The sequence below is a fragment of the Xyrauchen texanus genome, chromosome 38 (assembly GCF_025860055.1).
Source record: "Xyrauchen texanus isolate HMW12.3.18 chromosome 38, RBS_HiC_50CHRs, whole genome shotgun sequence".
Lineage (NCBI taxonomy): Eukaryota > Metazoa > Chordata > Actinopteri > Cypriniformes > Catostomidae > Xyrauchen > Xyrauchen texanus.
The window spans coordinates 26,438,519-26,464,508 of NC_068313.1; the positions used below are offsets into that span (position 1 = coordinate 26,438,519).

Below are 25,990 nucleotides of genomic sequence, written 5' to 3' on the forward strand. Positions count from 1 at the left end.
GTTTTGCAGCCGGCCCACCGGGAAAAGTCCCAGTTCTCCCTATGGCTGGTCATCGTTTCATCGTCCTTTTCTGCATATTGCGGTGCCGTTTTGTGGTCCATTCTGCATAATGTGCAGGCTCATTATAGCTTATCACGCCCATTGCCCATTCGGCGGCCTACCCACCGGACCTCCCGGTTCTCCCGATGGCCAGTCCTCCCCTGATCAGCCCCAAAGTGCGTCGGCCCACCGGGAACATGCCCGGTATGCCAGATTACCAGTGCAGCCTTAGATATGAGGCCAGCTTAAAGTTTTGTATCGATTTAAAAACTGTTTGTTGATTGGATTTGTCTGGAAATAAAAGTATGAACCAAGTCATTATCTCAATAATGCAAGTTGCCATGAGGCTATGTTGATGTCAACACTTGTTTAGTGTTTTAGGCTCATAGGTCTGTTCCAATGAAGTAGTTCTAAAGAATCATATGATATTCGTGTAGCCTTAAACATGGCAGAATAAAATTAGACAAATATGAGAATGAAAAGAAACTTACACAAGAGCTTTTGGGCTCTGTTTTCAACTTTGTGCATTTTAATCGTTGTGCATGTTCTGGCATACAATCTTTTGCAGGTATAGTCATGTCTTTTGAATCACACATCAATTGCTTGAAAAAAGTTGAAAATAAAAACCATGAGTGAAATGGTTTAAAACGGTTTTATTTTATTTTTTATTTTTTTTTAATATATATATCTTTTCCAGACAAACAACATTGATTTCTGGACCACAGTAGAGGATGGAAACCTTTCACAAACATTTTTTATTATTATTATAATTATTATTTGAAAATACAAATATAAAATTATACTTTCCACATCTGAGATGTGAGAGACCCCCATCCCCTTTAGTTTATTTTACAACAGGGCTTGAGCAAGCCATACAAGAAGACCTGAAAGATGCTTTCAGACGTCAGTCCTTTCAGTCAGTTCTCGCAGTAAAAAGTCCGTTAACGTTAAAAAATGGGCAAGTGTTAGGAATGGGCAAGGCAATCAGCGAGGCCGAAAAGCCTCAGGAGAACATGAGAGACCAAGTTGCCAAAGGAAGTGTCAAACTAAAGACCTGTACCGTCCCCATTGCGCTATACCTCCTTGTAAGCTTTACACAACACATTCAGTTCAAAACAAGATTCCGCTGTTAAACTACTAAAATGCCTCCAATTAAAAGTGTTCTCTTACACAACAAACAGCGAAGTGACTCCAAATGATTCAACAAAGAGTTTAGTCTAATGTACAGAGATTTACGCCCCTATTCAGTTTACATACAATGATTCATGAGGCAGTTTAACATTTTAACAAAGAGATACATATATATATATATATATATACACTATACATATTGTCTTGTATATGTATACTGAACATTAGACATTACATTGTGTGTGTGTGGAAAGTTTTGTTGCTTTAATAGTGGAATGATCGTTTTGGCCATTGCCTAGCACTTGCCGCAAAATTCAAGTTTAAATGGATACGGTACACTCCCGAAATCACCCGACACCTTCCAGGTCGTTTTCTTTTTTCTTTTTCGTTTTTTTTTTTTTTAAAACCAACAATTAACCAATGATTTAACTAGTCTAGCAAGATGTTTAACATTCATCTGCTGTAAACTGCTGTCCATGAAAAAAATAAAAATAAAAACAAATGGTGGCAACAGAGCCATGCTACCTTAAAGTCCAAGCTATGAGATCAAATTATGAGAAAAAAAGTTAAGCTAACCTATGCAAATGGTAAAAACTGTTTAAGAGGGTTGCCAGCCTTCATTTTAATCAAGAGCCTGTCAAGCTTACTTCTTACTTCATCCAGAACCGAAGGAAATGTGTGCTTCATCTGCTCTTAAACATTCGCCTTAAGGTGTTTATTTGTGGATCATCTGACTCTATAGGGAGAGCAACAGTTCTAGTGTTTAACTAGCTTAATGGATGCAGAGACTCTCATTACTCAAGAAAGAGACTTTCAACTAAAGTACAACTAACCGTCTAACTACTTTTATAGATCACATACATTTCATAAACTTCATTAGACATACGGTCATATCTTTCATTAATAGTTGTGCTGTACCACAGATCTGATAATAACCCACTCAGTGTATAATAAAATCACACTTCTGAAGGTGGTACATAGGCTCACATTTGATACCCCTGAGAACGTATGTGATTCAGGAATACAGATTCAGTGTGTTTAGAGTGGGAATGACATTGGATTTACATTAAAGTCAATCAAGTTAGTGTGACATCATAGCAGACACCCTACTGTCTGGAATCAATTCTACTTCAGCTGAATTAAAATCAAAACTGGCAATGCAATTAAAGAGTACAAAAACAAGCATCCTGTATTTATGTCCCAGGTGACTGAAAACTAAATGATGTATTAAACTAGGCAGACACACAAAAATGAGTATTTAAAATAGTAGCACCATGGGCCACTGAATGGGATTTTTTATTTTATTTTTTTTAATAGTACAAGTTTCAAAACCTATTACAGTTTTATCCATATCAATAATTATTAGGCTATGTCGAGATTACGTTGTTAGACCTTGCTAAAAAAATATGAATTTGTCATTCATGTAATAAAATCATCATCTCTTCCAAATTATAGCTTGCATCCCTCTTAAAAAAGAATGAAAATGAAACGAGTTTGCATATCTAGCATTAGCATTTAAGGTAGTATGGCACACCCCTTTTAAAACATTCAAGGGTGGGGATCCAATTAATGCCTTGATTACAATTCTGTCATACAGCAATTTCTTTTCTCCTATAGATTTCATCAGTGAGAGCTTTGGTTGGTTGAAACCATGTGAGACCAGCAAAACAGTGGAACAAAAAGGAGAAAAAAGAAAAACAAAGAAATATTACTATGAAAACAACGCTCTGCATTTTTTTTTTTTCCTTTTTTTTTTTTTTTTTTAATCTTTTGTCTGTAAATGATTATAAAGAGAAAGTTCTATCCTTACTGGTCCTACAATTGCTAACGGATACTTCTACATCTTAACATTAAGTACATAACACCTACAGCTATTCACTAAAGAGAGAGTGAGACAGAGATATAGAGAGAAAGGGAAAAAAGACTAAAGGGGGGAGATGTGAAAAATACAAACCAAGAAGTGTAAAGACCACTACACTGGCATCAAGACAGCACTCTTTTACAAGGTAAATTCATATGCCATTTTTTTTCTTCTTTTTTACACTACTAAAATACAATGATCAACATAGGATTACTGAATGAGGTGACAGGGAATGAAGAGATAAACAATTGATAAATACAGTACATAATATCTGTATTATTGTCATTGTTATATTTAGTATAATCAACATCCACAAAAATATTGATAAAAATCCATCCCTATTTAAATGCAAAACATGTTCGGGACAGTTTTCTTTCTTTTTTTTTTTTTTTTTTTTTTTTTGTATGTTTGCCTTTTTAAAACAGCTCAAACAGTTAGCACAAAGTTCTCCTTGCTTTTTAAATACTTATTACTTTATCACGTCTCCTCCTCGAGAAAGAATCCAGCATTCTGTCTCACCTGTTAGTTAAGTGAAATGAACAACTAAGGAGAATTAAATAAACAAAAATAAAACATTTTCAGCAAGACTGAACAACAGCATACATCATTCTATTCATATTTGTAAATATCATTCATATTTCTAAATGCCATTTGTGTCTCATCAAATCCAGTCCCCCACATGTACAACAAATGTGTGTAGCAGCCACTGGTTTCAATCAGTTTCAGTGTTTCTGAGGAAATGAACTATTGCTACCAATATAATTGTCATCTCTGATATTGTCAACCTATCTATATAATAAAATCCCTGGAAGGAGATTATTCAAAAGTACAGTCTTCAAATCAATGCAAGACTCAAGACTCATAAATGTTTATATGTCCAGTGTGGAACAAAACCAAATGGTTTCCACACCGGTCCTTCCCATGGTAGAGACTGTATGTTAACATACAATGTTAGAAAATAGAAATGATAAATTCTCTCTCACAGTGCAATGAATTTCAAAACTTTAATATCTTTTTTTCTTCTTCTAATATTTGTCTTAGCCTAAAATAAATTAATTTCTAATCTTCTTTAAAGTAATTCTCACTGTTTTAAAATCAGCCTTGTCGAAACCGACGAAAAATGAAAGTGTGCTTTGGATTTTGTCGTGATTTTATTACAATGCTGATTTCTGTATACCTTGTAAAGTATATTCTCTTTGTAAGCTGTGCACATCTTAACATACTAACTAAATATGCTGGTATGGCTGGTATGACACCTGCACGGCTGTAAAGCAAAAAGTATTTACAAAGCGACCTAACAGTGTTTGATTGTGGTTTTTCATCCGTACTGGGGTAAATCACGGCTTTTGTGCTACAGATGGACCTCAGTTACTGCATTCAGCCTCGATAGACATATCTCAGCCTGCGCACAACACGACCTCTATGACACCATCACAAAAATATGGTTCTCTCTCAGAAACAGTTTGATGCAGTGAACAGAATAATATTTACAGTTTCAGAATCCTTTTCTTTTTAAATCTCATTTCACAAAGTATTAAAAAGAAAGCTTTTTTTCTTTTTTATCAACAACAAAATGACATTTATAAAAAAGGACTGTGAAAATATTGTAGTCCTCTTATTGCCCAAAATAGGTAATCATGGTTAACAAGACATCACAATAAACATATAACAGAGCTACTAAGTTTTTTTTTTGTTTGTTTTTTTTTTAAGTCATCCACTCTTTGCAATTTTAGGCTTGAATTAAATGCCACCTCAATCATTTCAATACATTTTCTCCCTTGAGTGAAATAAAACCTGAAATGTGATAGACAAGGGCTGTGAAATGAGAATGCTTTTGCATTAATATTACTACTTCAAAAAATCCCAAAAGAAACAAAAAGACATTAGTATATGTTTACATATTCGCTCTCATCACAGTCATCAGAGAAAATTCAATAACAATGAAGAACATTGTTAAAACTCAAATTAAAGTCGATGGTTAATTCAACGTGTGCACAATAAAAAGATCACAAAGAAACTCTTCTAACGTGAGAAAGAATCAATAAAGGAACAAATGATATTAAAATCCTACTTCAAGTTGAGGGGCTACACTAAGTTAAAATATTCATAAGCCAGGTTGTCAGTATTGTACAGCAGATTGTTTAGTTGTTGTTGTTTTTTCATTATGAGATGATTCTGATGATTCGTTTGATCTTTGTGTGGCGCCACCTCAGCTTTAGATTCCCGTTCTGCGCTGTAGTGCTTGAAGTAGAATGGCCTTTACCTGTACACAGAACCAATTAGAAACTCCGGCCAGTCTTCCCCGGGCCTCCTGATAAACTCTGCTGAAACAAACAGAGAAGCTTCCGTAAAACAGGGTGGGTGTGTAAAAATGTGCTGCATCTGAGCTTTGTTGGTGCCATAATGTCTTAGATGTACATCTGTGTATTTGTCTCCTTAAACTCTGTAATGTACACCCCCATCCAAAAGTTTTGGCAAAATTGAATTTGTGTTACATGCTCTTAAAAACTTTTGTTCTAAGGAGTTATGCTTAAATGGTTAAAAATAGTTTTGTAGATAAATTGTGTCTACAAACTGTATGAATTTCTTTATCAAATGTAATTATTTATTTGTGGATCAACTATAAATCCCCAGAGTTTAAAGAACTGTAATCTAGGCAAAAGATGGCCACATTGAAGAAGCTAAAATATGAGATTTTACAATGTAAATTATAAGATGTTTTGATTTGCTTGAAAAAAATTTTGGTCACTACATAATTCCCATACTTCCATTTATGTCATTTCATAGTTTTCATAACTACCATTATTTAAAAATTTGGGAAATAATACAGAATCCTAGTCCAAAGAATAGTCCAAACTTGTAACTGGTAGTTCAAATATTGTACAATTCAAATGGAATTCAAACCTTTTGCTTGAGTTGAAATGTACACATGATTTTTTTCATTTTCCGAAAGATACATCGTCTTTGGACATGCAATGTATTTGATCAACTGAAGCTACAGTATTGTACATACATACACACTTAAACTAGTTCAAACGTAAACCAATAAAATTAAGCTGTGTATCAAATCAAACCAGATGAATTCTGGAGGCTAACAGCATTTAAATTGCAGTAGAGATGTTATCCTGTTTTCTATTATATCAGTCCACTTTCAGAATCTTTTCATTACAAGTTTTTGATGCAGGAAATTGTTTAGGCACAAGCTCAGATACAGAACACATGGGAACATTTTATGCACTCAAACATCTTATCTGCATGGGATTCAGACATCGATATGACATATGTTAGTGTTTAAAGAATGCAAAAACTCTCTGAATGTCCATCCAACCAGGAAATGAAAGGTTAAGAACCTGCTTCCATAAAATCTACTGGATGCTGTTGCTTTCTCAGACTGCTGATCATGTGTACTTCAATCAAACGTGTGGAGAATCCATGAGTTTAATCAGTCGCTTAGTGTGCTGCAGTTGTACAGATGGAGCGATTTTACCTACTCATTATATCAATCATCTGTTTTGCCTCAAGGACAAAATGACAAGCTCTTTAGGAAGATTATGGGCAACAAACTACATTGCACATGCCACTTATCCAGACTACAGGTCACAGGTAAGGGCCACAGAGCCAATGAGACTGGGGAAATCACACTTGATACATCATGCTAAAAAAAAGTTTTTTACTCTTTTTGACCAAATGCATTTCCATGACTTGTTTTATGATTTTCATAATCGTTCATGATTAAGGCTTTCTAAAAATAATTTTAGAGTGATTGCACTCATAAAGAGCAATTTTGTCAGCTAATGAAACATTTTACTGTCGAGCATAGCTAGAAAAATATATATTCACTACTGAAATTAATTTGCATTAATTGCTTTACCAGGTTTGGAAATCACAATTGCAAAATTCCCTGAAATTTCCAGGATTTTCATGACCATAGTAACCCTGATATCTCAATCCCCATTTGAAAATTATTTTACTTAAGTAATGTAATATATTTCCATTTTGAAACTGGATGATCAACAATGTAAAAACAATGTAGGACATAACTAAATTTATCCATTGGGAATTGACTAGATCATGAAATGTTGTGTTTCCAGGTTTTATGGGGACTTTCCATAGACATAATGGTTTTTATACTGTACAAACTTTATATTCTATCCCCTAAACCTAACCCTACCCCTAAACCTAACCCTCACAGAAAACTTTCTGCATTTTTACATTTTCAAAAAACATAATTTAGTATGATTTATAAGCTGTTTTCCTCATGGGGACCGACAAAATGTCCCCACAAGGTCAAAAATGTCGGGTTTTACTATCCTTATGGGGACATTTGGTCCCCACAAAATGATAAATACACGCTCACACACACACACACACACACACACACACACACACACACACACACACACACCACACAAACTGCATATAAATAAGCAAGCCATCTCTGATTTACCCATATCTGAGATCTCAGCATATAAAGAACAACAAATCACCTTTAAGTCCTTAACACCTAGCTTTACAAGTGCTGTGAATAAGAAAAAGCATGCTTTATCCCCAAAACCTGATAAATTGCATCAAACGGTACCTAAGTCAACAGATTCTCAGCAAAGAGAATCATTTTCGACTTCAAGAGCTCTGTTCCAGGTGCACACCAATCAAAGATGCAACACCTGTGCATAATATCCAAATCCAGCACTTCATAGAGGATGCAGTCAATACGCACAGAGGCTGTTGCAATAGAACTCTGGCAGTAAAAGAAAGCAACTGCACAGTTTGGAGTAGACCCACTTGCAGACATGCATGAAAGGAGCAGTCGACTGACTGACTGACAGGCGTAGGACGAAGGAGGAACTAGTGACAAAGTGATGAGGAAACGCGTAGATGCCAAAGTTATGATGCGAAACGGAAAAACTTTAAAGGCTTTTAAAGGGCTTTAAATGTAAAATAAATGATAAATAATAAACCTTAAAGAAGAGATGAGACTCACTTTGGAAACCACTTTCTTGCATATAAAGTTTGAATTCCTTTGTCTGGGATATTTGTTGAAACACCTGTAAAAGCCTTTTGGTGTTGATGACAAAAATAAAAACACTACACAAATTAAACCTAAACAGTGATAAAAATGAGAGGGAATCAAAATGAATAGGCAGATGAAAGAGGAGGATTGTATAGTAAATAGATACATGATTATGAATTGTCATAAATGGCACAGGATATCTACCTCAAATGAGATGGCAACCAACCACCTGTTAGGTTTCAATGGTATCCATTTGTAAAAGCTGTCGCAATCAAAGGACCCTAAAAGTGTAGAGTTAGTATGGGTGTCAGTATGCATTTTGAGTGAAAAGGCTAATATGTCAACCCCTGGTAAGATTATTTAAATCATTGCATGTGTTGCTAGCATGAATGCATGTTTTTTAAAATAGAATAAAACAAATAGCAGTCCACATTAACTGATCTAAGTGAACAGCATATTATATATATATATATATATTAAGAAAAAATACATTTACATGTACATTTAAGAATAATCATTTTAATGATTGAGTGTTTCGATTGTAGGTATGCGGGTGTAAGAAAGAATACATAATATTTACAGTGGCCCCAAAAAAGTATTCGCACATTTAAGTCACACTTAAAAATGTCTGTCATTGCGTTAGATACAAAATACCAAAACAAATACAATGGAAATAAATGCTGCTAGACCTTTTCTCAGAAAACTAACTTTACTTACTATTTCCAAGTATTTAAGTTATTATATTTTAATTTATATATTTGATATCATTTTAAATAAATTAATTTGTGAAATTCAAAAAACAATTATATTCATACAATTATATAAATTTGCAGTTATATAATTCAAAGACATTCACACATTTTAGGTGTGTGTCCAAATACTTTTGGGGCAACTGTATGTAATAATTTTTTTCTTTCAATCAAAGTTCAGGGAATTGCATATTAATTTACATTCATGCCAACAGTACCATCATTAATGACATTATCTGAAATCAAAATCCATGCAGTAAAATCCTCAAGAAAACACAGCGAGAGAACAATGCTCTGTCAGAAATCGCAGATAAGCCTCACTCTGAGCAACTAATAACTGTGAACTTCACCAGCGTCAGGTTGTGTTCTAACCACTGGAGGACTTGAACACTGTAGAAACAAATTTACCCAAAGAAATGTATTTTAAGTTTTCAAGGACGTTATAAAAAAGCAGCTGTTTTGTGTCAGGCAAAACCAAAAAGTATTTCTGCCTCTAGAACATTGCCAGTCACAAGCAAGACTTTTTTGAGGCCAACCTAAAATGCTGTGAAAAAGTATTTGCCCCCATCTTGATTTCTTGTGTTTTTGTGTATATCGAAAATGGAAACAAAATCTAACATAAGAAAAGAGGCAATCTGACACTCAAGTTTTTAAATGATAATATTATTTATTGAAGCAAAAAAGTTATACAATACCGACTGGGCCTTTATAAAAAAAGATATTTGCCCACATTAGTTACTAAATCCACAAGTCTATGAAACTGCATTTATAATAGTGTTCAGTAAGACTAGACACACCCAGGCCGGATTACTGCCAGACTTGTTCAATCAAATCAACACCTAAATAGAACTTTTTTAGTAGCATACTATGCCATGGTCGAAAGAAAGTCCAGAAATAATGAGGAAAAAGGTGATTGAAAGACATCTGTCTGGGAAGGGTTACAAAGCTATTTCAAATGCTCTGGGACTCCAAAGAACCATTGTGAACATTGTCTCCAAATGGAGAAAAATTGGCACAGTAGTGAACCTTCCCAGAAGTGGCTGAACTTCCATATTCCTCCAAGAGCACAGCAATGACTTATTCCAAGGACAACATCCAAGGATCTGCAGGCCTCCCTCGCATCAATAAAGATCACTGTTCATGACTCCACTATCAGAAAGACACTGGCATCCATGGAAGAGTGTCGAGGCAGAAACCACTGCTAACCCAGAAGAACATTAAGGCTTGTCTGAATTTTGCCAAAACACACCTTGATAATCCTCAAACCTTTTGGGAGAATGTTCTGTGGACTGATGAGTCGAAAGTGGAACTGTTTAGAAGACAGGTGTCCCATTACATCTGATGTAAATCAAACACAGAATTCCACACCAAAAAAAAAACCTACGGGTGGTAGTGGTGTGGGGATGCTTTGCTGCTTCAAGGCCAGGGGGACTTGCAATAAATGAGGGAAATTAATTCTGCTCTCTACCAGAAAATCCTAAAGGAGAACATCCGGTCGTCAATGAGTTGAAGCTCAAGCGCATCATGATTATGCAGCAAGACAATGATCCAAAGCATAGAAGTAAGTCCACCTCTGAATGGCTCAAAAGAAGCTAAATTAAAGTTTTGGAGTGGCCTAGTAAAAGTCCTGACTTGAACCCAATTGAGATGTTGTGGCAGGACTTAAATGGGTAGTTCATGCTCGAAAACCCTCCAATTTGGCTGAACTAAAACAGTTCTGCGAAGAAGAGTGGGCCAAAATTCCACCACAGCATTATCGGAAGCATTTGGTTGCAGTTGTTGCTGCTAAATGTGACACATCCAGCTATTAAGTTTAAAGGGACAGTTCAATTTTAACTGGGGTGATACAGGTGTTGGATAACTTTTTTGCTTTAATAGAATATATATGTTACATCTCATTTGAAGATATAAAATAATTAGATTTGAAAAATGAAAGAAAACGTATACTTTTCACATCACTGTAAATTTTACTCTATTTAGGTTAGAACAACTCTATCAGAAAGTCAAGTGCAAGGTGACATTATTATTCTGAAAATCCAGTTTAGATTTAATGAGTGCCCTGTCTGTTTTGCAAACTGTACTTAAGGGCACAAAAGGGAAAAAAAACTAATTTGGTTTTCCTCACAAACAAGAGATTCGAGGGGCATTCAAAGGAGAATGAATCAGAAGTAGCTCTTATTCATTTTTTCCCCCAGCTTCTGGACGGCAGTTCAAAAAGTGGCCGGAGCCAGTAATTCTCTCAGCAGCCTGTGATTTACCACAGCCTCCCTCATCAACCCCCTTGTGAGCAGGCCTCTGTTTGCTCTCATCTTCCTCCCAAATCTCGTTCTATCTCTCCACTCCATTAAAGGTAAAAAACGAATGCATGAAAGGAATAATGAATGCCTATGGCTTCAAAGGCCAAGACAACACATTCTTATGACACAAGAGTTTATCATATCCTTATTGATTTACATATGCACTTTGTGTGGGGAACCTTTTAAAGGTTGCCTCTGGTATGCCCATCATCTACGCAAAAGATAAATAAGCCATAGTGCGAGAGAAAAAATACTGGTTTGAAAATGAGAGAAGAACTAATTGTGAGATTTCTGTCCTCTGAGATGGCACATGAACAAAAAGCACACTGACACATCACACTGCTGCTGACAGCCGGTACAAGTTCACAGTTTGTTATCCTGAAGCTGACAGAGAGAGTGGAATGCTGGTAGGGAATGCAGAAATGTTAGGAATGCTATAACCTAATGCTATCTAACTTCAGCTTTGTGCCAAGGCACCTGCTTCGCACTAATGAGACTATGATTTCACATTTTTCTGGCTTCAAATGAGAGACATTTTTTATAGCCTTGTTCCCGATAATTAGTATCGGTAAAACATGCACATCTATCACACCTTTGGACCCATTGCAACCTATTATATCTGAGATATTTATTAAAGTATTTTTTTCCTCTCATATTTTCACCAGTTAAGTTCTACTGAGATCACATATTAAATTTTTTAGCCCTATTAGTTATTTTAGAAATGTTTATTCCTTTTGAACTCCATCATATTCAAAGCTTTTATTAGCTAGCTTAAACACATTTAAAGCTGAAGTGTGTAACTTTTTCAATAAAATACTCAAATATAGGGCTGTCGATATAATGTGTTAATTTAGTGTGATTAATTATATGAAAAATAGGGCATAAAAATAACTCAATAAATCAAGCCCCCAACATGTTCGTAAATTATGTAATGAGGAATGTTCCTACCATAGGAACAATTCAAGCTTTATGTTTCACCTTAATGCAGTAGGGGGCAGTCAGCACTACAGCTGTACAGGCAACATGCCTTTTCAAACCAGCTAGGAAGGCTGGTAGATGGCATGCTCTTGCGCTCAATGACAGCTGGACCGTGCATAATAGAATGCAGGTATCTCCAGATGGGTTTTTCAAAGTTTCAGACTATGTTTAACTTAACACATGTCCTAAAAACACAGCACTTTTGAATAGAGGTGCTGAAAATACCTTTACTAGGGGCCTTTCTCAGTAAATATTGGTATTCGATTAATTGCTATTCAATCAATTAACCAGCATATTGCATTATTAATTTGATTAAAAATAAAAAAAATTAATCTAACTTGGTTGATTTTCTGAAAAAACTGTAAACACACTGTGGTGTGATAAACATTGCGTTTGGGGCAGGACTATTTGTTTGTTCAATCAGTGGTACACAGGGAGAGTATTCAGGAAAATGTTAACAATGTTTATTTTCGCAATTCTGATTGATGGCATAGAAATTACACAATTCAGCTTTTAAACGTAAACAATGTCATTTGTATGAATCTCTGATCTGAAGTAAGCAAGTCTGTTTTTTTCCCCATAATCATATCTGTTGTAAAGAAAAATAATTGGCACAGCGTCCTAACCAGATGTGATGCAATGACAGCGGCAAAAAATGTATCTTTCCACACTGAATGCAAAAATGCTGCGAGATACGACGCGGCTAATTACAGCAAATAAGATGTTTAAAGGTGCTGTCACATTTCCAAATTTCACAGGCGAAATAGTCATCTCGATGGGAATCCCTGAGGGATAAGCTTAAGTTTGGTGAACTTTGACACAAATTCGCATTGTTGACCAATAGGTAATTGCTTGGTTTGGCAGAAACCTTTGTTTAGGCAGCGCTTTGTACATAACTACACTGAATTTTCAATATGGATGAGGAAATCATTTTAGTGGTGAGCATCTTTATAATGTCACTTTCTCAGTTTATAAAGTGCAGCATAAAAAAAGAGGCTGCTTAGCATGTATTATTGCAGGTTTTAAGGCCACTTAGAATCCGCTTATAGCGTCTTTGCCGAGCTAAGGTAAATGTGACTGTGCATAAACAGCTAAAATTGAAGCAAAATTTGACCCATGAGATTTCACTGTGAGCAGGGCCACTCAAAACAATACCACAAAATAGAAACCAAGCAATCAACAAATTCGCTTAACACAGATAACTTTTAACGCTTGTCACTTTATTGCATACCATCTGGTTTGTACACTGTGTAAAACTACAAAAGCAACAACTATAGACTAAAAGCGCTAACATGGGCAGGACATTCAATGCAACAGGTGGGTACTTACAGCAATGCTGTGTCCGAAGCCGGAGCCGGGCTGGGGACTAGCAGCGCTAATGTAGTTGCCCACACCGGAGTCCTGGCTGGTGGGGCCATACAGGTCAGCCACTGGCCCGGGGCTGCTGGCTCCAGGAAAGGCTCCAGGCCGGGGCGGGTTGGTGCCTGCCGGAGAAGCGACCGTGCCAACAGTGATGTAAGCAGGGTTGCTAGTCATGACCACTAATGTGTAGTAGGGCTAACAAGGTGAGCTTAGCACAAGCATGCACAGTACATTTACAAAGCACTACAGACCAACAGTGTTACGGGGACAAAACGTCAGATTTTTAAAGGAAGGTGTGTGTGTCTATACTGCCTAGCATATTTTAAGAATAGTGCCCCGATGTATGCTTTATGGTTCATCCAAAACGTTTCAGATATAAAATTATCAAAATAAGTTCTAAATTCAGGTCTGGGAATAGACACAGACACAGACAGACAGACAGACAGACAGACAGACAGACAGACAGACAGACAGACACACACACACACACACACACACACACACACACACACACACACACACACACACACGAATGAACAATACACAAAGCAAGCTAGTTAGCACTACTGCAAGCTATGTATTATTGCTGCCAAGTTTTGCACTGTAATCTCGTCTTGTATGTTTTTTGTCATTCATGCAGATGAATGTATACTTACAGTGGAGACAAAATGTATTCTGACAAATCTGGACACTTATGTCCCACTTAAAAATGTAATCGCATTACATAGAAAATATCAAACCAAACATATGCAAACAAATTTTATTTTAATCAAATGCTCTTTCAGTTTACACAGGAGTCTCAGCAGACAAACCCACTAATTTTACATTCGACAGCCAGAAAGTGCTTTAATAGTTCTGTCTTCATTTATTTTATAATTAAAAACCTAACAAACGTATTTTTGTGTGTGTGTGTGTGTGTGTGTGTGTGTGTGTGAAATATTTTGCTTAAAAGGTGTGCTTGTGCTATCTTTCTCGAAAATAAATCTTCGTTTGATGTTTTGTTAAATAATTAAAACATGCATGCATTTTTATGTATGGCTTAAGCATTCAAATACTTTTTGGGGTCACTGTATACTTTTCGGATGCATCAAACATGCATGGTAACAAAAGGAGCTCAAGTAGGTGTTAGGCAAGCAAAGACAGCTGGACTGCTGTAGTATGTAGATGGAACATTTTTCATTGAAGGCCTCTGCGATATTAAAGAGTTTGAGTCAGAATGAATAGCTTCCTTTCAATATCATAACCTCACCCTGTCTCCACTTCTGTATGCTCCCTTTCCCCAATCTCATATCAAGTGCTGTACGCCCATCCTCCTTCAAATTTGACTGCCAGTTATCCAGTCCCTCTCTGAAAATTGCACGGGGCATTCTGACACAACACCCCCTACCTAATCAACACCTGTCATTGAAAAAATTGTCTCTCTCTCTTCCTCTCCTATATATATATATATTTTTTTTTTTTTTAAATGTATTCTTTTATTTTTATATAACAATGCTTATTTGGCTGTTAGCATCAGGGGGCTATCAAGCCTAGCAGCTGCCTGGAACCAAGAAATTGTCTTGGGCAAAACCCGTTAAAGACTGAATCATGGAGTTTCCTCTCTTAAACAATGAATTTCTATTAATTTTCCAGTCATTTGTGAATACTGGATTTTTTAAAATTATTTTATAGAGATTGCAATCCCAATGAAGAATTTCTAGCTGATGAACTATACAGTGACTGTCCATGAATTTTCCAGGCCTGGAAATAACAATTTTTAAATTCACTGATATTCCCAGGCTTTCCATGAACCTTGGAACCCTGAATATTAACAATCAACAAGCTCTGTATTTTATGCAAGTAATGCATTCAAATCAAAGACATACAAACTGTCTACTAAAGAAAACATTTGTCGTGACTCGCACGTCTTCTAACAACTTTTACCTCAGTGGAAATTTAACATCAGAAGTTAATCTAGGATGGCACATGTTTTTTGTTTACTCCAGAACTCATGCATATGTGCAATATCTCTTGCATTAAGCCACCAAAACAAACATACGAGGAACAAAATCATGATGTGACTTCACGCTTCTATAACTAGTGCAGTTTCATCGATAGTCTGAGACTAGCTCATCTTGAGTGACCTTCGCTTTTTCTCACAAAAACAGCAAAACAACCCAACAATAATAGGGGCAGTATAATATTCATAAGGGCGGAAGACATAACAAAATATCTAAAGCCGTTAAGTGTTCTCAATTCACTTGCCATTTGAACTCTGCAAGGTTTGGTTGCCCAATTCGAAACCTCTGAACCTATACACAAATCCAAGCCTCGGAAAAACGGACAAATGGGTAAAGGGAAGGGGGTTTTGGGGGTGGGGGGGATTACAATAAGACTAATTATATCAGAGCACTTGAGCCATGGCTGCTGTCATCCGCAAATGACCCCTCCATTTAACTGCTGTTGATAGGCAAATTAAAGAAAAAAACAAAACAAAAACAAATGTATGAATTCAATTAAATGAAAGCTCTCAGAATCTTTGAGGCCCCTTGCTGTGCCACGCTCATTTTTCTCCTATTCGTGTCCTTCTATGACACTTCCATTAATAAGCGAATATTAAATCAAGTTCCTCCACAAGCGAAGGCTTTAGTTCAGCACCCATTGAAGTGGAAGTCTATTACTGCCTATAGCAGCCTCCACGATATTTGGGAGGGTAAAAGGTTTCTGTGTGAATGGAATAGTATCCAAGAGAGCTTATCTAAGCGATCAAATATGTTAGATAGGGGGCAACATGCCGCCGTAAGTAAAAATCAAAACACAACACAAGGCACAATCCATCTGCTTTTTACACAAATTAATATACAGACAAGAGGAGAGATGTGCGGTTTACCAGTCAAAGCTCTCACTTCTAAATGTCAATGTATAAAAATAGAGACAGCTACTGTGAGGGATGATGGGACAGTGTGTATATCCATCTGTAGATTGGAACAGAATGGAAGATGGCAGCTGCTAGCAAAACATCTATATGTAGAGGACGTCTTGGTTTGTTTAATGTGAAATATGCTACACAATTTCCAAGTGACAACAATCAGACTAGATTTCCTTAAGCAATACTTTAGGTAAAGCAATGCGATACAATGCAAAAAAGGTCTTGTTTTGCAGTAAAAAAATATTTAAAGGGGTCATGACATGAGAAACCAAATTTGCCTTGATCTTTTGGTATATAAGAGGTCTTTGTATCATTAAAACGTCCTGCAAGTTTAATATTTTAAGACGTCCTCCCCATTCTAAACAAATCATTTATTTAATCAAGCTCAAAATACAGCTCGTTCTGGATTCATGGTTAGAAGTGACGTGTCGGTTAGAAGTGACGTACCAGCGTTTGCATATGACCGCCTCCAGCACAAGATAACTACGCTTTAAGCGCAAGACAACTACGCTCATTTCAGTATCGCCGTGCGCCTCACAAGTGTTCAGTCGATGGACAGCGAGCTCTGACAGAGACTACTTGTGCACAGGAAAATTACGATGCCACACAGATGTGCTGTTCCTGGCTGTGGTCAAACAAAACCTCTGAATAAGCTGCCGAAAGATCCAGACGTCAGGGAAAAATGGATGCAGTTTATTTTTTGCGGACGTCCCAGTCACGGCAGTGTTAACTTAAGCGTTTGTTCTGTACATTTTAAGGATGACTGTTTTGAGAACAAATCTCAATATGATGCTGGCTTTGCCAGAAAACTGTTGCTCAAAGATAAGTCCGTGCCGACTATTCTGGGAACAACGACGACGCAAACTGTAAGTAATCTATTTTAAACTTTAAACTACTTTTTAAAGCGCAATTTCATTCATTATGAATAATCACAGTGTTTTTACTTAGTTTACTTGCATATTGTTCTGGCTGGGGCGTCAATAATTGATACATAGGCACTGACGTTAGCCAATCATAACAGTGGGCGTTAACACTGAAGTCTTAAATGGAAAACGCCCCCAAAACAGACTGTTTGAATCAGAGGATGAGAAACAGGGTGGGAAAAGGTCATAAATCACTAGATTTTAAAAGTTTTTCTTAAAAAAAAATATATTAATACTATAATTGCACCTAAGGGAACATAATAATACAATAAAAAAACCCATGTCATGACCCCTTTAATCATTCTTAAAACAAGATTTTTTTTTTTTAAGATGTTAATTTTAAACTTTTTTTTAAGATGGCTTATTTTCAGATAATACATCTTGAATAACCAAACCAAAACAAACCAAGCCAAACCAAACAGCAAAAATTATTTCCCAATAGGGTAAGAAAAATTACTTGCTTCAAGACACATTATCTGAAAAAAATTCTTTCTATTTTTCACAATGTTGTCTCCAAAGAAACTTTACTTTGTTTTAGGGATACTCCGATATTTTAACTGGGTAACACCACAAAAATACTGTTTGAGAAATTATACATTTATTTTATTTTTTTGAAATGTGAGGATGGTAGTCAATATGTCAGGAATACACAGCAAATACAAATTTAAAAAAGGCTCCAAAAACCGCATGGTGTGAGACACATCAAAACTTCAAGTGCAAGTCTGTTCACAGGTTATCCTAAGTGTTAACTCTAAGCTCGAAACTGCGTCATGAGCTTGGCATGTCAGCAATGATTGAGCTGATCTGAATCAAAGCATTAATACTCGAAACAGTAACTCTTGAGGAAATTAGTTTTCATTTGTCATAAAAAAAGAAAAAAAGAAAAGCACTTTTAAACAAGAGGGGAAATGCAGCACATTGCATAGTATCTCATGCAAGTGACAGTACTGATTATCATCACATCCTCCCTTTTGAATTCCCAATAGGCCACCGCTAATAAGACATGTTGATTCACTGACTTGTATAGCTCCAGAAGTCATCAATGGATGTGCTCATTAACTGAGCAGGAAATTGTTTCTGTAGCTCGATACTGCTGGGAAACAAATTCATACACATTATCAACTATTATGGATTTATTTAAAAATCCCTTATTATGTGCGACGTGTCTATCTTAGAGCGTGCAATCATTTAAAGACCTCCCAAGAAGGAAAGTGTTGCAGCGGTGTCTACTGCACACAAGGTTTGAGGAAATGTAAGCATTATACTATTTGGGTCAGAGAGGTGACATTCTCCCCCGCACATGCAATTCACACGAAACAATTATTCAAATACATACTAAAAATGTTTCTCAAACATTTATGAAATCATCATTCCCCACTTTTCCTTACTGGGATCTGAACCAGAAATGGTCTGGTTTTGCCATGAACCTTGATTTATTAGTCATTATCATGGAACTTGGCATCATGTGTCCTGTTTATTGCTGAGATCTCAAGACTACAGTCAACAGGCTACTGAATATAAAGTGCAACTCTGCTGTTTTTAAGAGGACTGAGTGACTTTAAGAAGTCAGTGCTGCACTACCACGAAGCATAACAAAATATGCCCAAAACTTGGCAATAACAAATATGTTGGCTCTATTAAAATGAGAATATATCAACCATGCAACACACAATACTCCATTTCACTCAGATAACTCTTGCATATGCGCACAAAACAAGATGCAAACAGAATAAACAGTCTGCAATAAGAGGATGCATTAACAATACATGATACTAGGCCCAACTGTGCAAACTAAGAGATACAATCAGCTTGAAAACAAATGGCTTGTCATTTTATATTTGTGTATATGAATTCAGATGTTTGGATATCCTTTATCACATGCCAGCAGGCTGACAGGTAAGTGGAATGGAGCTGATGGGCATGTAATACATATACGTGTCTAGATATGTACTGTACAAGATACACCACTACCAGACATAACCGCATATGCCATACCATGTGGTTAATTGCACAGGGAATGTGACCGCAGTCAAATCCTGCATGCCCATATATCTCAATATTACATACATAATGGCAACATCATATACACACACTCTCCCTCAATCCCCAAGCTAAATAAGAATGCTTTTATCAAAGCTATGAAAAATCAACATGCAGCACACATCAAGCAAACTGCATGGATGCACGAGTCCCTCTCTCCCTCTCTCTCACTTTTTTCTCTCTCTCTGGTTATAATGAATGGCACGGTGATGAATCAACCGCATGAATCAAATCAATCATTGAATGAAGGAGAGGCGGGTACACACCTGGGCTCTTATACTGATCCGGGCTGGCCAGGTGCTGGAGAGGGGAGTTGCAGGCTGATGTGGCATGCTCGCTTTGCAGCAGCTGAGCCGCCTGGGGGCCCAGGGAACCATAGTCAGCAAAGGAGAAGGGGGGCCCCCGTTGGTCGCTCGGCGAAGAATAGAAACCGTAATCGGGGAAGCCTGGGAGATACAGTACAGGGAAGGAGGAGGAAGAGGAGGGGAGAAGGAGGAGGAATGGGACTCCATCATTGGGGGAAATATGACTTTTGCATAGTAATTTTACGAGGCAATGCTTAATATATGACTTGCATGGTTGTACAATGCAGCGTGCACTAGGAAGATAAATGCTGAGATTGTAGAGCGACATCTTGCCATTTCCCCCTTTGATGTGTTTGAATGTATCCTATACTATCCCAATCCCATCCCTAATATTTATCCGTAAACCGATCCCTACCCCATTCCTAAACCGATCCCTATCCCACCTCTATCCCATCCTATCCTATCCTATCCCATTCGATCCCAACCTATCCTATCCTGTACTGTCCTATCCTATCCCTACCTGTCTTGCCTGTCCTTTCCAACCCTATCAACCTTTGAGCTTGCTGTAGTTGGAGGTACTAACACAGTACAGATCAAATATGTACATTAAAGTCACTGTTTAAAGCATTACATAAAAACTGACAGCCCTTAATAGATATTTAAAAAAGAAATGTTCACTATTGAAAACAAATTTAAATTCAGCATCCATAACAAACACAACAAGCAGGACAATAACTTCAGAAAAACTCTCTCTGCTTGGTATTCTTGGTATTTGGTTAAGGCATGGTTAGCCAAATAATAAAGCATTGTGCATTATGTTGGTATTGTGGATAATGTATTAAAAAAATGTCTAAACAAAATAAGGATTCTTATGTTTTATTTTATTGTAAGAGTCAATCTGCACAAATTATTACAAGTAAAAAGATGCTTTTACATATTATATACAGTGGTCCTAAGAGTATTTGGAAACTTTAAAAAAGCAGCAGTAAACCTGTTTACATGCACACCAATAAGATGATAACTCACCAAAGCAAGGAAACTGCGTTTACATGAGATTTGAAATAATCTAGTTATTCTCTGCATTTGATGTCAAATCTCGAAGAGGCATGCGCACAACACTTGCTTACACTGGATAGTCCGGTAAGAATGTTTACATGCAAGGCGAAATCAAGGTAATACACAAAATCTACCCGTTTATGACCTTACACAATAAAGGAAAGCCGTTTAATGCGTTTACATTACCACACACTTGTTTTTGGCTGGTTAAGCATAATCGGTGCAAGAATGTGCATGTAAACTTCGTCAATGTCATGCCATTAGATAACAAAATATCAAACTAAGGCACATTTATTTTTAAGAAAGATAGCACTTTTCAAGCAAAACGTTACAGTTAAAAATTAAGGCAAAAGGACACGTTCTGGTAGTCAAATTTAGTGGAAAATGTCCTTCGTTTTTGTGTTGAACTACACCTGTGTTTACTTTGCTATGGCACATATTTGAATTTGAGGGGAACTGAGTGAAATTAGGCATAATTAGGCTTAATTTATGATAAAGGGCTAGCATCATTTGATTGCACTTGGTTGTTTTATTATCTTGTCATTCATGCATTTTAAGTGTAGCTCAAGTGCCCAAATACATTTTGGGATGTTACTGGCAGTTACTTATTAACAGTATTGCAAATGTCCTTTATATATGAGATTTAACCAGAACAACTATTACATAATCTCAATCTCAAAACTCTTTCTCTCTGTGAAAAGCAGACAAATGTGAGAAGAGCTAACATTGTACTTGAGAAGAACACCCTAAAATGGTCCCAGTTCCACAACTGAGGGTGTGTAATTAAGCTGATCCCTTCCTACACTGCCTGCTGTTGTTTTAGATGAGAAACTGTGAACTTCAGGGAAGGTGTTACAGTACAAGATGGATCTCACAAACTGCAATGTACCTGCTAACTGTTTATAAACAGCCAATACAGACCCTCTGCTGAGGTTTCATATCAAGACAACCACTCATCCTAGACACTGTCTCATTAGAGCAGCCTTGGTGAGGTCCTATATTCAATATTCTTCCTTTATTTCCTCTTAATTAGTTTCAGAGGATCTCAGATATACACAGTAGAACAAATGAGGTCTACAGAAGCCTACATTTAAGAAGGGTTGAGGGAGTAATAAAGTAATATAAATAAAGGAAAAGAAAAAAGAAATACTGATTCTGGGCCACTGATCTCTCTCTGAGGCTGTAGCATGCAGTTGATGCTCGTTGCTCCGACCTTCCCCAATCACTCATTAATTATCTGGCTCTAGGCTCTTCTCCGCTGACTCACCTCAGCCCAAACTTTGGATCTGCTTTAATGTAGGCAAACAACAACAGCTGCGTTTTTGGTCACAGAGGCTTGTTGGTATCATTTATACACTACATGGCCAAAAGTATGTAAAAAAAATGATCCTTCTAATTAACAGGTTTGGTTATTTCAGATGCACCAATTGCTTTTTTATGCTAGGTGCAAGAATACTGACATGCAATCTCCATAGACGAACGAGTAATGTAGAGTGCATAATGCCCAGTGTAGGGTTGTACCAGGTGTTACGTTGGGATGTAGAGTTCAAACTAAGGGCTTAGTAACTACTAGTTAGTTTGTAAATAAATCAGTGCTTAATTTAGTCGCACAACCAGTTATTAATGCAATACTTAGCTAGTTAGAAATAAGCTCTCTGTAAAGTAATGTGCAGCCACATCATCTGACATTTACCTTTATTTATCCAATAAGCAGACTTCATAATAGTGAACAGAAGTGTTGAAAAACACTCATTTCAGTTTTATCTTAAGGAATATTTAACATTTTTGTCACACATAAGGCCTAATTGTCAGTGGTAATAAATTACATTTCCATTGTTAAGCAGTGCGGAAAAAAAAAAAAAAAAAAATATATATATATATACACTCACCTAAAGGATTATTAGGAACACCTGTTCAATTTCTCATTAATGCAATTATCTAATCAACCAATCACATGGCAGTTGCTTCAATGCATTTAGGGGTGTGGTCCTGGTCAAGACAATCTCCTGAACTCCAAACTGAATGTCAGAATGGGAAAGAAAGGTGATTTAAGCAATTTTGAGCGTGGCATGGTTTTTGGTGCCAGACGGGCCGGTCTGAGTATTTCACAATCTGCTCAGTTACTGGGATTTTCACACACAACCATTTCTAGGGTTTACAAAGAATGGTGTGAAAAGGGAAAAACATCCAGTATGCGGCAGTCCTGTGGGCGAAAATGCCTTGTTGATGCTAGAGGTCAGAGGAGAATGGGCCGAATGATTCATGCTGATAGAAGAGCAACTTTGCCTGAAATAACCACTCATTACAACCGAGGTATGCAGCAAAGCATTTGTGAAGCCACAACACGCACAACCTTGAGGCGCATGGGCTACAACAGCAGAAGACCCCACCGGGTACCACTCATCTCCACTACAAATAGGAAAAAGAGGCTACAATTTGCAAGAGCTCACCAAAATTGGACAGTTGAAGACTGGAAAAATGTTGCCTGGTCTGATGAGTCTCGATTTCTGTTGAGACATTCAGATGGTATAGTCAGAATTTGGCGTAAACAGAATGAGAACATGGATCCATCATGCCTTGTTACCACTGTGCAGGCTGGTGGTGGTGGTGTAATGGTGTGGGGGAGTTTTCTTGGCACACTTTAGGCCCCTTTGTGCCAATTGGGCATCGTTTAAATGCCACAGCCTACCTGAGCATTGTTTCTGACCATGTCCATCCCTTTATGGCCACCATGTACCCATCCTCTGATGGCTACTTCCAGCAGGATAATGCACCATGTCACAAAGCTCGAATCATTTCAAATTGGTTTCTTGAACATGACAATGAGTTCACTGTACTAAAATGGCCCCCACAGTCACCAGATCTCAACCCAATAGAGCATCTTTGGGATGTGGTGGAACGAGAGCTTCGTGCCCTGGATGTGCATCCCACAAATCTCCATCAACTGCAAGATGCTATCCTATCAATATGGGCCAACATTTCTAAAGAATGCTTTCAGCACCTTGTTGAATCAATGCCACGTAGAATTAAGGCAGTTCTGAAGGCTAATTATATATATATATATATATATATATATATATATATATATATATATATATATATATATATATATATAATTAATCAGGTTTAGGAACTGTAAATAATAAGGATCAGTAAATAAATAAAAATATAACAAACTGGGAAAAATTTCATATTACATTGAAAATTTGCATGCCAGTGACACCAGACGATGCACACCGAAAAGTGCACCGCTTAGAATGGTTTCATGCTAGTCTATTTTTTACATTCTCTTGTAAATGTACATGAGTGTAAATGTCAAAATAGTCATATATGTCTAAAAGATAGAAGTCTGTCATGCAAAACCTTGAGCGATGTCATTGAGTTAGATTTTGTTACTCCTGGTTTGAGGCTTCCATAAATATTTAGATTTAATGGTGAAATTATTAAATATTTAGTAGTGTATAAATTGTAACTTAGCGCCTCTTTACGCTAAAGCTAGTCTAAATTGTAACTTGTGCATGGCAGGTGCAACAGGCCCCTGGGCCAAAAATTTGGCCCGTCAAAAATAATTGAGTGTTGTGGAAGAACTTAACTGGCCTGCACAAAGCCCAAACCTGAACCCCACTGAACACTTTTGGGATGAATTGGAATGGCAACTTTGAGCCAGACCCAACTGCCAAATATCAACGCCTGACCTCACTGATGTTCTTGGAAGCAAATCCCTGCCCCAGCCATGATCCAAGTGGAAGATGTCTGGGAAGACCAGCTTCCTTAAAATACCCATGTTTTTAAAAAATAAATGTTTAAACAAACACAATTTTTGTGTGGTGGTTGTTGTGTTTGAGTGTCAACAAACGTTTTGGCCATGTTCTACACCTTTTTTCAGGCTCCTTTCCAAAAAAGAAAAAGAAAAAATAGCCAATTCAAAAATATGTGTCATAGATTTTTGGGGCCGCTAAAACAGTCCGAGAACATTCACAGGCATTTCCGAGGAACTAAAAAGATCTGTATGTTTAATAACCAGAAACAAGCATGAAAATCCCAGTCCTGCCAGTCCCTACATTTGTGAACGCAAATAAATCACAGATGCATTACGACATCCAAGCAATTTCCCCAACTAACTGCGCAAAAATGATGGAAATGGTCGTTATGCTCAGAATCTTCAAGTGTTCCAGGCTTTCGGAGAGGAGGGGGAAGCCCACTCCAGTGCACACATCTTAAATCATTTAAGGAAAGCAACCAAAAATGCACTTAGGCTGAATCCATTTTTGATGGGCTTCTCTAATAGATGGGCATCCTTGAGGTTCAAAGGGAACCCTGAACGTGCCTCTTAATTAGACAAGCTGCCATCCCGTCCTGTTTCCCCACATCCTCCTAATTAGATCTTTAACAACAAGCAAATGAAGTCCTTTCACAGACGCGAGCGAAGTGGCCTGCCTCGTCCCTTTTGTCTGACGCTCCACAGTCTGCTATACACGACAATGCCTTGGCCCTGCCGCAATCTGCATAAATATTTCGCCTAATTTCCACGGAACAGGAACCGCAGGATGCAAAATAGGACATTACCGCACATACAACAAACACACCTGGTTTCTTTGTTTGCATTGACATGGCAAATTAGCCTTGGAAAGCTGTTTGCGTTAAAGAGGTGGCAGCAAAGGTCTTATCTAATAACGGCCTGCAGAAATTACGTTTATTATCCAGGTAGATCACGTCCAATGACAGTGCTATCTGAAGCAGAAACACGGAATAAAACACAGTTAAAAAGTGCCCATTTACTGTCTATAGAGAAAGCCATCTGGCGGAATAGGGCTGCTTGATTACCTTTGCTGGCTAATTCTCTCTCAGAGTGCATGCAAATCATTCACTTTTACCAAGTGGAAGTGAGGAACGAGGAAAAAAAAAGAAGAGCTAAATTAAACCCTGCCATTTTTAAACATCAAAAGTTGCCACAATAATGGCTCCTCCATGGCTTCCCCACTGTATTCTATGCTGCCAATCAGTTAGAGAATGGCACTTGGAACGTTTTATGCCTCTGTGAATAACTCGTGATGGAGGATGCAGAAAAAATGCAAGGACAGATTGTCTCCCTCCATTAATAGTCACACATTTTCATATGAATAATTCCTCAAACTACAACTTCATAGTCAAACAAAACAAAACGCTCAAAATGTTTTCTTCTCCTACAAAAACGAATACATGCGGGCCTCTCCCCTTCGCTCAAAGATAAATCTAATTACTCTATAATGTCAGGTTTGGGGTGGGGGGGTGCATTGTTGACAGGTGATAGATGCGCAAACTCACTTCCACCGACTTGATGAATAGCGGTG

At 37.2% G+C, this 25,990-nt stretch overlaps 1 protein-coding gene across 14 annotated transcripts in view; it reads right to left on the reverse strand.

Annotated features, from left to right (window-relative positions):
• Positions 1-683: 683 nt before the first annotated feature.
• Positions 684-25,990, reverse strand: part of LOC127632101 (RNA-binding protein Musashi homolog 2) — a 372,571-nt gene continuing 347,264 nt past the window's right edge. For 3 of the 14 annotated variants that reach the window (XM_052110593.1, XM_052110591.1, XM_052110588.1), the window contains 3 exons: positions 19,566-19,745; positions 13,396-13,550; positions 684-5,355 (listed from right to left, as the gene is read on the reverse strand). In XM_052110593.1, the coding sequence (XP_051966553.1) occupies positions 5,311-5,355; positions 13,396-13,550; positions 19,566-19,745 (380 nt within the window). In that variant the 3' untranslated portion in view covers positions 684-5,310. Of the gene's footprint in view, positions 5,356-8,246; positions 8,324-13,395; positions 13,551-19,565; positions 19,746-25,990 lie in introns of all 14 variants that reach the window. The other 11 variants (XM_052110601.1, XM_052110599.1, XM_052110597.1 and 8 more) reach the window with 7 other exon arrangements.